Source organism: Equus quagga, chromosome 16 (genome assembly GCF_021613505.1).
Source record: "Equus quagga isolate Etosha38 chromosome 16, UCLA_HA_Equagga_1.0, whole genome shotgun sequence".
NCBI classification, from domain to species: Eukaryota; Metazoa; Chordata; class Mammalia; order Perissodactyla; family Equidae; genus Equus; species Equus quagga.
Genome location: NC_060282.1, coordinates 12,546,553 through 12,561,423, shown reverse-complemented (window position 1 = coordinate 12,561,423; position 14,871 = coordinate 12,546,553). Strand labels below are relative to the sequence as shown.

Here is a 14,871-nt window from a genome sequence, read left to right as displayed (position 1 = left end):
GGCTGATGTTTTTAATTTGGCTTTAAATTGGAAAGAATTGTGTTTATAAAGTCTGAACAAACTGCTTCATAGAGAAATGAGAGACTGAACGTGTTCAGCTCTGAAGAAAAGGGACACTTGCTCCTCCCGGCCTTTACCAAAAGGCGCCCTTAGGTGACTAAGGACCTCAGTGGGAGTGTCAGAGGATCAATCCTCGCGACGTGCAGTGGTCCCATGGGGAACTCCACTCTCATTCACAGTAATTAATTACAGGCTCGTCCGGGGACGCGCACATAAGGGCTGGTCACCCTGCACTCCTAGCTCCCATGGTGGTATTAGGCGGCCCGAGGGAAAAACCGAGGCACGTAAGAGAGTGTTTATGACCTTTCTATAGGTAGTAACACTCACAAGCAGCACACTTTCTGACCCACGACATTGTCCTTAGAAGTTGTTTGGATTTTATAACAAAACAATATTAAAAGAGAAGCGGGAAATCGAGCTTCTAAAACAGCTTGATCAGTTCCCGAATGGGCAGCCTTTCCTCCAGACTCCAGTTGGCTTCATGCTGTGATTGCAATTGCTTAACAAAGGGGGATCCCAAGCCAGATTGCTAAGACCAAAGGAAAGAAAGAAAGAGGAAAAAAACTGGGAAAACAAGGTTTTTCACCGCGGTCTGCTATGAGAACACCAAAGTCAAATGTAAGGAAAATGTTTGTCTATATGTCTGTCTGTCTGTGTGTGTCTATATATGTTACAAAAGTTTTTGTATTTTACCTCCAGATGGTACAATTTCTAAAGGGCTCCATTCAATTGACTTAAAGTAAGCACTTACAAAAAGTTTTTCTAAAAGTTCTAACCAAAATGTCTTTCAAGTTAACATGATATAGGTTAATCTTTGGTTAATGAAAGTTTAAGCTGTTGGTTTGATTGAAAAGGCATGTCCTCAAAAGTTGTTGGTATTTGAATATGATGCAGATATGCAGCCTGGGTTTACTAGTCAAATAAGCTCATGTTGTCTGTTAGAAATTCGTCAGCAAAATAATAGCTTTAAATGACAGCTGTTTGTCTAATGTCTCATGAAGTTTTTGTGGGTAATCTGAACATAATTGTTGGGAACAAATGATTTAAATAGACAAAAGTGGGTAAAATAACTGTTTTATGGTCTGTATACTTGGGAAAAAACAGCTTCCAAATTCTTTTTGGTAACTTAAAACTTTAGAGTTTTTCTAAGTTAAGTTAAATGATGAAAATCTGAGTATCTGGGTCATTTTTGGATTGGATAGAACACAAACATTGCTAAACGTATCTAAGTTATCTACTTTTGGCTTCTTATTGCAGAGAGGCGAAAAGTCTTTGGGTGTTTTACTGTAAAGTGTGGCGTGTTTCTAGAAATTATGAAAAGTGTTTAGAATGCTGGGATAAAAGACAATTCATAATTGCTTACCTTTTTAGTGTTTGCTATGGTTTGTTAAACGTTAAAGAGTTCTAATATATGTGATTAAAGCTGCTAGAAATTAATAAGAAAAACAGCTCTGTATTCAAGGAAAGTAAGGTGTAAGTTTTCACTAAAGAAGGTATAAAAAGAATGGAAATTTTGGGGCTGGCCCCGTGGCTGAGTGGTTAAGTTCACGCACTCCACTGCAGGCGGCCCAGTGTTTTGTTGGTTCGAATCCTGGGCGCGGACATGGCACTGCTCATCAAACCACGCTGAGGCAGCATCCCACATGCCACAACTAGAAGGACCCACAACGAAGAATATACAACTATGTACCTGGGGGCTTTGGGGAGAAAAAGGAAAAAATAAAATCTTTTTAAAAAAAAAAGAAAATGGAAATTTTGTTTGGTTGGTTAAGAAAGATAAATTTGTCCTAAAGTACTAGGAGGAAAAAAAAAAAAGGACATGGGACAAATTCTGAAGGCAAAAAGAAAGTTGTAGAAGGTTTGTGAAGGAGAAATTCTGAAAGGAGTTTTATGCCTGGTCAAGTTGGCTAAGATTAAAATAAATCCAACTAAGTGAATGAGTTTTAGTGTTAAAAATAAACTGGTGCAGAAATTAAAATTTGACTTTCTCTTTTAAAAGGATAATTTTCTTAAACTCTTAGTCTGCTCTTGATAAAGAGATTATAAAAGGTTTTTCCTTCTGAGTAAGTTTACAGAAGATCTATGTTTTGTTAAGGTAATTTCCTAGGTGCAAAAAGACAGAGGTCTCTCTATTAAGGTTTTTTTTTTTTTTTTGCTGTTGTCACTTTGATTAAATATTGTGAGCCTTGTTTCATTGACCCTTGTTTTACAATGACAGGATCAGCAACCTCTTGATCTTGTTTAAGTGTTTAAAAATCTTTTGATATTTTTGACAAGCTTCTCCCTCAAACAAATAGTCAAGTCTAAATAAAGGTTTTCCTTTGACCTGGATGAAAGAAGAGAATTTCTCTAAGGATTTTCAGAGGGCCCCTTGGACTTCTCAAAGAAATTTGTTCTCTCTTCCTATAAAGGAGGCATACTGACTAGGCTTGCTTGGAAAGCTAAATTGCATGAGAAGCATTGTCAAGTAAATGATAATAAACCTCAGGTTATATTGTGTAGGTAAACGTTATTCACTATTTTAACCTTGCTACTGATGAGGATTATTTTAGGCTGGTTACTGTTGAAAATTGCAGATGAGAAGGAGACTCTGAGAAGTGGAAATTGCTTGCCCTTTGATAAGAGACATTTGCATTTGTGAAGGAAGTCTCCATCTGTGGGTATTTCCTTCTCTGCACCAGGAGGAACGGGGGAAGACCTTATCTCTAGAAACTCTTAATGGGGGTGTCAAGGACTTATGTCTTGTTTATTGTGCTTGTCTGGTGACCTTATGTAGCTGACTCCCCCCACCAACAACGTCCTCCTTTGTCTCTAGCCAAAGATAGTATTTAGAGTGGTGGCTTCTGGCATTTACTTAATCCGATTTGATTCTTATCTGAAAGTTATAGGACCACCCAATAGCCAGACCCCACCTGCACTGATACCATTTTAACTTTTTTACATATTCTTTCCTTTGTCTTGTAAAGAGATGACTCACATGCCTATGCCTTAGATTTAGCTCTACTGTCAACCCATGTTTGCAGCAGCAGCTCCTCCTGCCCATGGGTCCTGTCCCCATGCTATTCTCTAGACGGGAGAGCACTACTGCCAGACCTTGAGAGAGTCCAAAAAAATCTTTCTTTTGACTCCTCAGCTCACGGACTCCGCATCAGCTACATTGCTTTCAACATCACAAGGGGAGAAGACCACAACTGCATTCTATTGTTTAATTTGGTTTACAAATGGGTCTTACTTAAATGATAAACAAGGATGGTTATCAAGTTGGATATGCTGTCCAGCCTCAAGAATGCCTCCTACTTTCTGTTAACTCTGCTAATCCAGTAAAAAGATTTCCTTCTACAGGCTTAAGAAATCACCACAGAAGAAGAAAAATAATATATGTAGGTTGCAACAAAAGGGGAAAATAACACTTTTGGCAACTTTCTCCCAGTGGGTCATATAGCCTCTACTACTTGTGCTATATGCCCAAAGTATAACCCAGAGAAGCCACTTCATGAGTCACAAAGCCACTTTCCCTTCCTAAGGGACCCTTTGAGGTATGACAATTGGACTTTGTCCAAATGCCACCATCTCAAGGATAAATATGTCTTGTAAGGATCTGTACGTTCTCACATTGTTTTGAGGCCTTTCCTTGCAGAAGAGCAACGGCTTTAACAGTAGGTAAATTACTATTAGAGAGAATAATTCCTATTTGAGGAATTCCTCCCGAGTTACACAGTGACTGGGGAACTCAAATCTGTTTGTAATGTTTGCCCAGTATTGCAGCATTTCCACTGCGCTTACCATCCTCGATCGTCAGGATTGGTAAAACTAATGGCACAACTAGAACTTAATTGGCAAGGTTTCAGAAGCATTTACTCTCTCACGGCCAAAAGCTCTTGTGCTAGTGCTCCTTAATCTTAGATCTACACTTTTTATAAACATCGGCTGTCTCATTTTGAAATAATAATAAAACAGCCTATGCAATTAGATGAAGAAATATATGAACCAGCTTTTTTAAGGGATATATTACATTGTTGTCACAGTCTTATTGAGGTACTTAAAGTAAAATGAAAGATTCTTTCACAGAGCTCCCAGAACTTAAGGATCATGGACTATAACCTGAAGAATTTATTTATTGAAAGAGACACCAAATGAGTATCTATACAGCCCAGTTGGAAAGGACCATACCAGGAGGAGATGACGACGACATCTGTTGTAGAGAGCTGTCCCAAGACTCCGGACCAGGCCTGTATTCCCAACCTTCTATCTCCTCATTTAAGCTTTTGTTATGCTTAAACTGTATACCTATTTTATAATTTGTTTGGAATATTATTATACTTAAAGAAAGGGATTATTTTGGAACAGACTGGTCTTGAAGGCCAGGCATTTATCGAGTGACTCCTAATGGAACTCAGTGGTTATGTGGAACAATCTTTGGCCTTGGCTACTGCCTGGATGGCTAAAACACTGCACCCTGAATTTCCTTTAAAAGCAGGGAAGGAGTCAGGCTGAGTTAAAATCTGTTGCCAATCTCCCTCTCTTTAAGGTCGGATGGGCTTGTTCAGTGTTCCACTGGTATGGCTATATTTTCAACTATATTTGCTCCTTCTTTGGAGCTAAAAGATGGCGTTATTACATATGGAATCTCTGACTAAATTTACTCAAGAAGCCCTTAATGATAGTCAAGCAGGAGTACCCTTATTTAAATACTGAAATGTCTTTAATGAGAAAGGCTGTCCTTCAAAACAGAATGGCTTTAGATATTCTTACTGCATCCCAAGGTGGTACATATACAATCATTCAGACTGGATGCTGTGCTTTTATACGTGATGAATCTTCCAATGTGTCATCTCTGCTAAAACACGTGAAGGAGCAAGTGGATGCCTTATGTGATCCGACACCCAGTCTTGAATTGTTTGGTTAGCTCCCTTCTGGTATCAGTTCCCTTTTCCGATCTGAATTGGAATTCCTATTTCTACTACTTCTTGGAATTCTTGTACTAGTCATAATATTCAAATTAATTGTTGTTTTCTTTACTCAGTGTTGTAAGAGTAGCATACAAACTAAAGTAATGATTGCTCGACGGCTTGAGATGGTTGATCTGTCTTATAACCCTGGACAAATTTCCTTTTCTGATAGAGACTATGACTAAGAATTCACTTCAGACCAATCCTTTTAAAAATGCTGAGTTATTATTGTTGCTGTACTTGTCCTATAATCATATACAATGTAAATGTGAAGTGTCATAGAAAAGCACATATACAACGTTTGTGCAACAATCTAAAATTAATTGAAAATTATATGACATATGAAATGCTTCCTCTGTTAACACATATATAACTCTACGCTTGTCCACTATTTCCCCCCAACATGGACAACTAGGCAAATAAATGAAATAAAAGCCTAGCACCGAGGGACATGATGGACCCAGGACAGGCAGCAACCACCCTGGCGCCAAGGGACAATGATCATCAATGCTTTCTATCGAAAGATTAGAGCTCAAAAGGGCAAAATGACAAATAAAAATGGCAAGTAATAGGATATATTGGAGTATATGAGGAAGCCATTTTGTGTAAATCTAATTCGGCCTGACCTTGTATTTCCAAAAGGGCCTGACCGAGGCTATTGAGCATGCATTGTACATCTGCTGTAGAGATTCCCTATGGCAAGAGCAAAGGCCCTTGAGATAAAGGTGCAACTTCTCTCCCCCTCCCAATGTTGGCATCTCCTTAAAGATTAAGCATCTTTCTTTAGGCTGGGAACTGATTGCAGCACTCATCTGTGACCGCCCAGCCTGAGGAAAAACACCTACCACCCCGCGGCATTCACTGAGACAGCAGACCTATCTGCTGTTTCCATCAATCGCTGTGCTGACGGAGCAGTCTCGTGACTATTGTAAAAGGGATATTTCAGTCATATGTGAAACATACTCTTTGAGGGTCTATAACCACCCTGTGTACCCCCACTTCTTTGGAGTGCTCTGTTCCTTTGTGGAAAGACTCTCCTGGGTTATAATCCTCAGATTTAAGCTCAGAATAAACTCACCCAAATTTTCATTTATAGATTGGTTATGGATTATTTTTGTGGACATTATTAAGCCCAGAACTGATGAGGTTTAGAACCAAGGTGATCATAATAAACAGCTGATAGCTTCCCTTACATATTTCCATGCTCTCCGTCTGGAAGCACCCTCCAACATTCCAGAGGAAGGGCAAAAGGGGAAAATATGGTAAATCAAACAGCCAGGAGCAGTTAAGGATCCCTGACCCTCCTATGCTGCCTCTTGTTGAGGAGGCAGCAATCCTGAAAAGCATGAGAAAAAACTCCAAATTCCTCCCGGAAGGAATCCTGCTGGTGTGTAAACTGCCTTCACCTGTTTTCGTCTCCACAGCTGCCATTGCTTCACTCCTGGCAAACTTCCCAACAGGAGTGTCCAATTTTTGCAGCGAAGCTCATCATCCCATGCTGTAGTGGCCAAGTTAGGAAGTGATGTCGACTTACTTAAGATCTCACAGGGAGACTGAGGTTCGGGCGGCCATTGCACAGCACACGTTATTTTCTTGAAAATTCTCCATTAGTTAACTTTTCAGGTTAGCGTTGGCCACAGGTTTTTATGCAGATCTCTTCTCCCCTGCCCTCCTTCCCCCTCCCACTTCTCTGTCTCCCCCCTTCTACGCCTCCTCCACCCCTCACCCAAGGTCTTACAAGTTTCGGCCATTTTGCTCTTGATCTCTGCTCTCTCCCCCATTCTCTCTCCCCTTTCTTATGCAGAATAATTTAAGCTTCTGGAAGCTCTCCCCTCACTGAGCCAGTCAGTCAACAAACAGTTACTGAGTACCAGCCACAGTTTCTAGGTTCCGGGTCTATACTGTCTGCACTTTGTCGGGATTCTAGTGCTGGGAGTATAGATGTTAGTAAGACAGAATCCTGACTCCAAAGACTGACTTTAGTTTCGGGAGACAGACAATACACATTTTAAAAACTGGGCAAATAAAGGAAAAATGGAAAATAAACTTGTCCTTCTGAGTACACTGACATCACATACAGTGACAAATGTACATATAACTTATTCTCTGGACGTTCCATGCCAGCTCCCTTTTATTTTCTATGACTCAAGGTTCCTCCATCTCACATTCTTGCTTCTTCAACAGCTACCAGTCCTTAACCTCCCTTGCTCACCTCACTCCCTAAGAAACAACTTGTTTCAGAATTATTTTTCTGATGTCTATATAGCAATTTCCCAATTCTTTCTACGTGTCAGAGATTTAAAAAGCCATGGAGGTCACATAGTCAAAGGACTCTTTTTGTAGATGTTGGCTCTACCTTCAATGTAGACCAGGATCTGATCACTTCTCATCACTTCCAGTGCCAACACCCTGTCCCTCTCCACCATCATCTGGATTATTGCAACCCTCCTAACTAGACTCCCTACTTCTGCCCTTACTGCCTTCCTGCATCTATTGTCCACACAGAAGCCACAGGTCTCTTCTCAAAAGATGCATTCAATTTTTTGCTCAGGAGCTCAAACTCCTCCAATAGATGCCCATCCCACTTCCAGGAAAAACAAAGCCATGACTATGACCAACAGGGGCCTGCACCAGCTTGCCCTCACTTTCTGAGGAATTCTCTGATTCGTTCCACCTGTTCTTATGCCAGGCATTCCTTCCCCACCCTCTTTACCCTTGCTAATTCTCTCCTCGGAATTCCTTCCCCCAACTAGCTACGTAGTTCAATCCCCACTCCCTGTTTCAGTTTAAGTCTTTGTTCAAATGTCACTTCTCAGTGAGGCCTTCACTTTCACATTGGAAACACTGCCAACTCCTCCACCACTACCAATGAATTTTCAACACACACCTAACCTGCCATCTGGCCCTCCAGTTGATGATAGTGTTGAGTCCTTCCTGGGCCTTTAGAGCATCCTTGGGTTGAGGTTGGGAGATACACAGGTTTTTCTACACTGGCCATAAAGAGCAATGAACTTCACAATGGTGCTTCCCTCGGAAGCCTAGACTCTGTTCAGAATACTAAAGTTAAGAGAGTTGTCTAGTCACTATTCTAAGTTAAAACCTAAGTTAATCTCATATATATGAGGATATAAAAAGATATATATATATCCTTTTCTTTAGGAAAACTATCAAGCATCCATGAGAGGTTACCCACTTTCTTCCCCCTCCCAAATCAACTTTGTACTCCCCTTTTATCAGCTCCTAGCAATAAGCACTCCGTATTTGAGAGTATTAGCCAGAATTGGGTCAAAGCTTGGAGACAAAGACCTGAGACGTGTCAGCACCAGTTCAGTGAGAACAAATTCCATCAGCTTGCAGTATTACGGAAGAAGAGAAAGTATCACTCACAGTTGTTGAAACAACCTGATGTTCCAGTTGAATACACCCTCATGGACATCCAGGAGCCAAGTTCTTCAGTCCCAGGTGTTGGCAACCAGAGGCAAAGGAGGCAAGGAGTGAAAAATGAGAGTGCACAGGGAGAAGTGGTGCAGCGTGCAAGAATCCCTGAGACACCCCACACAGGGAGATCTCAGCATGAGCCTTGCCTAAAGACACGGGGCAAGGAACTAAGATTATTTGAGAATCTACTAATCATCTGGACCTAGGCATTTGTTAATTCATTTCACACAGCAGCCTCTTAAGGACGTTATCTCCATTTTACATAAAGTAAATTGAAGCTTACAAAATAATTAGTTCCATGTTACATACCAGGGAACTGGTAGCGCTAGCATCCACACCCAAGTCTGTCTGGCTGCAGTCCCAAACATTTTCTGCCCCAGTGTGCTCCCTCCTGGGGCTGGATGCTGTGCCTGCTGCAGGAGACCCTGTGCCTGGAAAGATGATGCCATAGGTTTCCTGGACCAGTGTGCAAGTGACATCCCCATTTCTCAGAGTTAGGACATCATCCCAGATCACCAACCCCTGGGTGGTGCAGGGGAGGAAGACATTTCCTCTACCTAGTGTGGGTTCGTCTGGCCAGAGAACGAATTAAATTCACATGAGACAGAATAGCAAGAGAAAATTAAACAAAGCTTTATGAGGACCATGGCCCAGGGCCTTTCTTCCCAAAGGAAGAAAGGGTACCGAAGAAGTGGGGTGCACAGAGTGGTTATATACCCCCAAACAGGGTGTTTCACATATGATTGAAATGTCCCTCCCACAATAGTCACAAAGATTGCCCTGTCAGCACAGCGCTTGATGGACACAGCAGGTAGTGGGTCTGCTATCTTGGAGGGCGTAGCAGGAGGCAAGTCTACTGTCTCGAGCTGGGTGGTCACAGGTGAGCGCAGCAATCAGTTCCTAGCCTAAGGAAAGATGCTTAATCCTTAAAGAAATGCCAATGTTGGGAGGGAAGTCAGTTACAGGAGGTTACCAGACACGCACAATAAACAAATGCAGATTTAAGTCCTTGCCTTCCCCATTGATTAAGAGTTTCTAGAGACAAGGTCATCTCCCCTTCTTCCTGGTACAGAGGGAGATATCTTTACAGGTGGAGAGTTCCTTTACAATGTAAATGTCTCTTACAAAGGGTAAGTAAATTCTACTTTTCAGTTGCTTTCCTGTCTGCAAAGTAACTAGCCTCAAATAATCATCATGCCAAAGAGACATATCTTGGGGTGGCCAAATCCAGGTCCCCACAGTGGATTCAAACATTTGTCCTCAGCAGTAATTTATACTTAAAATATCCACTGATTAGTTAGCTTCTTGGCAATAGATTTAAATGAGTAGCAGGGTTGGGGCAAAATAGGACCGTTACTCCATTTCCCATACTAGCTCCTCCAATGAATTCTTGACTAAACCTAAGGTCACCTGTTTTGTCCCCAGAAACTGTCATGGCAGAGCTGTTCCTCTTCATTGACCCTGTGGTCCAAAAGCGGAAGGTTCATGTCGATATAATACCATTGGGCTGGAAATGAGCATGTCATGGAAGCTACTGAGTGCCATGGATTCTCCCTTGAGTTTTGGTCTGTTGCTATCCCACCTTGTAACTGGACAGAACTTCAAAAGAGGTGAGTCTGTGGGAGAGGAAGGGGACGGGTCAGCGGAGCCCCAAAAGGTGCTCTCCTCATGGGCAAAGAGGTATCCAGTAGGTTTTGTTGCCGAGGCTTAGAATGAAGAAAACATCCCAGATTATGCTGCTTTTCTTGAGTACGCATTCAGACATTCATTCATTCAACTAATAGTTATTACTTATCTAATATATATTTATTAACACAGTAATTATCTATTACTGTGCTATTATTTGCTGGGGATGGAACAAAGACAAAACAGATAAAAATCTTTGACCTAAAACCACTTATCTTTGGTGTGGACAGGTAAAGGGCAGGAACTGAGGAAATAAGCAATAAAAAATAAATAACAAATAATTTAAATTGAATGAGACAACAACTCTGAAACTCTGTGTAATATAGTACACAACAGTGCCCTGGGATTCATTTTCCTCCATGGACACAGGCAAAGATGAATATCTAATGGTCCTCTAAGAGCTTAACAAAGACCTCCTTACGTCTTCACGCCTTTTAAAAGCAGAGATGTCAATTTAAATAGTATTTTTACAAAGGCAACAAATTAAATAAGCAACTAGTTAAAATCACAGACTGTTTAGAGAGACTAAAAGTTACTTTGACGGAGCACTGCACAATTTCTGTATTCCTGGGGTCCTGCGAGGCCCTTACTAGAAATAGCATTTGCAAAGACTGTTCATGGTGCTAAAGAGTATCTGGGTTTCGGGGGCTGCTCACAAAGAAACAAAAAAAATTTTTCCTCTTGATATTTCTTTCATTAGTGAAAGTGGCTGTAATTTCCTAGATAAATTGTATCAGTAGCTCCAAGTAAAATAAGTAAGCCTAAGGTCAAACCTTTCAATATGGAAAAGAAAAGGTAGTTAGATATTTTTAATAAATGGCATACGGGGCATGTAATGTGTTTCAGCTACAAAGCTGGTCAGAGATTGTGATGGGAGCTCTGAAGGGAAGAGACTGGCTGGAGGGAAGGGAGTCTGTTTGGGTCTCTCTGTGGAGCTCAGCTGAGCTCAGACCTAAAGAATGGAGGAAGCAAGAGCAGGAGGAAAGGGGTCCAGATGAGGGGTTTGAAGGCCTTGGGACAGGACAGAGCTGGATGTTTTCAGGATCAGCAGGGAGCCCAGTGAGGCTGAAGCTTAGTCAATCTTGAGGAAGATGATATGAAACGAGGCTTGGAGGGAAGTAGATGTCAGATGACACAGCACCTTAGAGCCACATAAGCGGCTTGAATTTCCCCCCAAGAGCAATGGGAAAAGCCAGCACTGATGCTCAGTGACCTCCTCCACTGAAAAGCAAGTTAAGGGTCTCTCAGTGGTCCATATGACTGTCATCGAGGGCACCAACCCCAGTGGGGCCTTGAGTACAATCAGAGGTGAGTCTCAGACTGAAATGGACATGAAATTTGTCTTCAGTCCTTCAGACCTCTCACACCTCCCCTGAATCGATATCTTCAAGTCAGCCCTTCCAACCACCTACCAAGGACAGTGACTCCATAAACATCCACCTGCGCTAGTCAAGAAAAATCACCCAGAATCCTCCCTGCTTCGTCTGCTCCACATCCCACCCTGACTGTGCCTCTGGACAGTGATGGGTGTGGTTTCCCTGCTTCAACAGTAGGGTCTCCTGAGGACTTCACAACATGTGGGCTTGTCTACTTCTAGCCTCTTCTGGTGAGAGGCCCTAGTGCTGGAACCCTATAAGCCAGCCCCTACCAGGGCAGATAGAATTTTGGAAAATGCAGAATCGTTTCACAATATGGCATGCACACTCATACCTGTACCCCCATCAGAGAATGGCGGCCCCTCCAACATGCGTATCAGAGATGTTCTTTTGCCCTAGGAAACTTAACCTATCAGCCAGTAACCTTCTTCCCATTGGGGGATCACCTGTCAAAGTCCACAGGCTCTGCACTCCTTCCAGGTCCTGAGGAGAAAGGTAACCTAGAGTAACCCAGGAGGGCATCTCTTCCCACTCTGACCCTGCTCCTCCCTTTGATCCCCAGGAAAGTGTTGGATCCAGAGCCATCATTTCTGAAGCAGTGCCGGAAAACATCTGTGAACCCACATGTGGTGACAGAGGCTGCGGAACTGCTCAACAGTCCTGTGCTGCACGAAACCAGCAGTGTGAATATGTTGGGGAAATGCTGTACCTTGGAATACTGGTGTCAAGGTACAGAGTTGTCCTGAAGGGGGATGGGGACACCAAGAGCACAGCCAGCCCAGACTCACTTCCCAGGGCCTCTGGATCCTATTAGGACCTGTCTTCAGGGCTGAATGGATGGGATTATTATTTCCCACATCTCATGTGCCAAAGAATCCTGACTCCTGACCCAAGAGTATGTTCTAATATCCTCATTTTAGTATTTCAATATATGGGACTCTTTGATATTGATGAAATGGGAAATCGATTTAATTATTTGAAATTATATCCTGCTTTGGGTAAGTGATGGATTCTGGAAACTCCAGAAGAGTGGCCGCTGTACTATGTACATGTGCAGTTTTGTGGCTGGAGGAAACAAGGGATCACTAACACAGAAACATGGCGGTTAAAGTCCCCAAATACTGCGAGACCCTGAGCAGAAAGTTTTATGGATTCAGATCTAAATATGCTCAAGCACATATGATGTACATCACTCACTCACAAGAGCCAACTATTTTTTAATTAAATTAATTTATCAAATATTTATTCAGCATGAACTGTGATTCAGGGACATAAAATTTCGTGTGTGTTATATTGGGCTTTCGCACACAGTGTATTCTGTGTGTAATGTGTCCTCACTTAAGAGATTTAGGAACTAAAAAGAAAACAAGTGGAGATGTGAACTAACTTTCCCAAGATCCTTGCATTTAGTCCTCGAGGAGACCGAGGCTCCGCCCATGTCATGAGTCCAAGTCCAGCGGACAAAGAAGCTTGAAACAAATGAATGGTACTCCAGTTTGGAGAATATTGTGATGTTCAGCTTTGGGTTTCCATCTGCTTAGGTCGGTGGACTGGGTTGTGTGAGAACAGGAGGAGAAAACCCTGTGTCATTTCACGGAGGGCAACTGCTCAGCTGTGTGTCCAGTGCTGCTGTCCCAGCTGTCTACACATGTCCCAGAAATGAGCACCAGGTCATTCTCTTCCACTTCCCAGGACCACTTTCCAGAATCTCCTTCTCTCCTCCTTGCATTCGGCCCCCTCATTTCAGAGCACTGGGATTGCCCATCTTTCTATCCTGTTATGACAGCTCCATCCCCAGAAGTCAAACGTGCCATCCACAGAGATGCTTTCGGTTTGGTAGATAAAGGGATAGAGATGCTGGCTCATGTTGATGGGGAAGGGCTTATCATCTCAGGAATGTTCTAATCTAAGAATTGTCCCCATTCTCTGGTTGATGTTGATGCCTGAGGGCAGAGTTCAAGCACCTACAAGAGGAGGTTTCCCAGGAATCGGAGGCACTGGCCCAGCTCCCAAAGGATGTTCAGGATGCTATATTCCATAATATCCTGGCCATGCTAAGGGACTGAGGGGCCCTGAAGGACCTCAGGGACATGGTGAGAGGGTCCCACAGCTGCCCAAGGCTGATTAAAGATGTAAAAGGGGAATGTATAGGAGACATGGCTACCAAGATACATTGGGGAGGAGGAAAGGGGCAATGCCAGGGGAATGAGAAGCATGTCTGAGATCCAGGACACTGGACCTGTGACTGCAGCCACACATACTGAGGATGCTCAGAATCCCCTGGAAGAGGTAAAAGAGCCCTCACTCCCCACCTTGATTAGTCATTTATAGAATCAAAAGACACAGGCAAAGTTATATAACAATATTATTATTGTTGTTGTTGTATTTCCAATAATAACAGTCTCCTATAGCTGGATCGGAACCTCTTGGGTCATTTGGATGGCTTTGGTGCTTCCATCCACAATGAGATGTACGAGGACTCAAGAGACCTATGGCTCATGTCAAGGCTCCACATCGTTACTACCTTGAAGCCATAAAGGGTAAGAGCGATTTGGGGAGAATGTGGGAGAGTCACAGGTTTGGCTCTGGACCTCGTGAAAGTGATGGGTTAGATGCAACTTTCCAAAACCCTTCAAATATCATGACCTTCATCCTCACATCTCACCTCTCTCCAAGGTCAGGAGGGCTTAGTGAGATCAATTCACCATGTGACACAACCAGCCTGAGGTCTAGAAAGTGACCAGCCCAAGTTCATCCAACATATCATTGTGGGTGGATCATTCCAGGCTCCAGCCTCAGAATCCCATCCTCTGGACTATGTTATGTAGCATCCTGGAGACCATCCCAAGAGCAGAAGGAGGACTTCCCAGGGCGGGGAACTTGACCTTCAAGTCTAATGGGTTATTCCTCTGCGTCAGATTTTTGTGAGCTAGGGTATCAAACCGAAAACCAAAGGAATTAGTGACCATCTACATATGAAGGCCATGTCCATCCTCTTCCCGCACTGGGCTCCCAAAAGGCAGGCAGCCAGGATTTTACCTTCAAGGCAGGAAACTAGAAGATTCTTCCCTGGAGACCCAGCGTAAGAGAAAGACCTACTGATAAGGACATCTGGTTTCCCCAAGGAAACAGCACAGCAGAGGTTCTCAGCCTTAGGTGCACTAGGAATCAACTGGGGGACTGTACAAAATACTGATGCCTGGGTCCCACCCCCCACAACTCTGATGTAATTGTTCTGTGGTGAGGGCAGGCTTAGAGAGGTTCAAAGTCTCCCGGATGATTCCAACATACAACCAAGTTAAGCACTACTGCCCTCTAGTGAAGCTCACAGTTAATAAGCTCCACCCCCCCACACACCTCCC

General features: G+C 42.9%; 1 protein-coding gene across 1 annotated transcript; it reads left to right on the top strand.

Moving 5' to 3' along the window:
• The first annotated feature begins 9,900 nt into the window (after window positions 1-9,900).
• Window positions 9,901-14,038, top strand: LOC124228168 (gasdermin-C-like). The gene is made up of 3 exons (XM_046642501.1): window positions 9,901-10,057; window positions 12,072-12,238; window positions 13,911-14,038. Exons 1-3 carry the CDS (start codon window positions 9,972-9,974, stop codon window positions 14,036-14,038), a joined length of 381 nt encoding a protein of 126 aa, XP_046498457.1. The 5' UTR covers window positions 9,901-9,971.
• Window positions 14,039-14,871: the final 833 nt, after the last annotated feature.

Coding starts and splice junctions, on each gene's coding strand:
- LOC124228168 (XM_046642501.1), top strand. CDS start 9,972: ATGGAAGCTACTGAGTGCCATGGATTCTCCCTTGAGTTTTGGTCTGTT. Junction 10,058..12,071: donor TGGACAGAACTTCAAAAGAG/GTGAGTCTGTGG, acceptor TTTGATCCCCAG/GAAAGTGTTGGATCCAGAGC. Junction 12,239..13,910: donor CTTGGAATACTGGTGTCAAG/GTACAGAGTTGT, acceptor CAATAATAACAG/TCTCCTATAGCTGGATCGGA.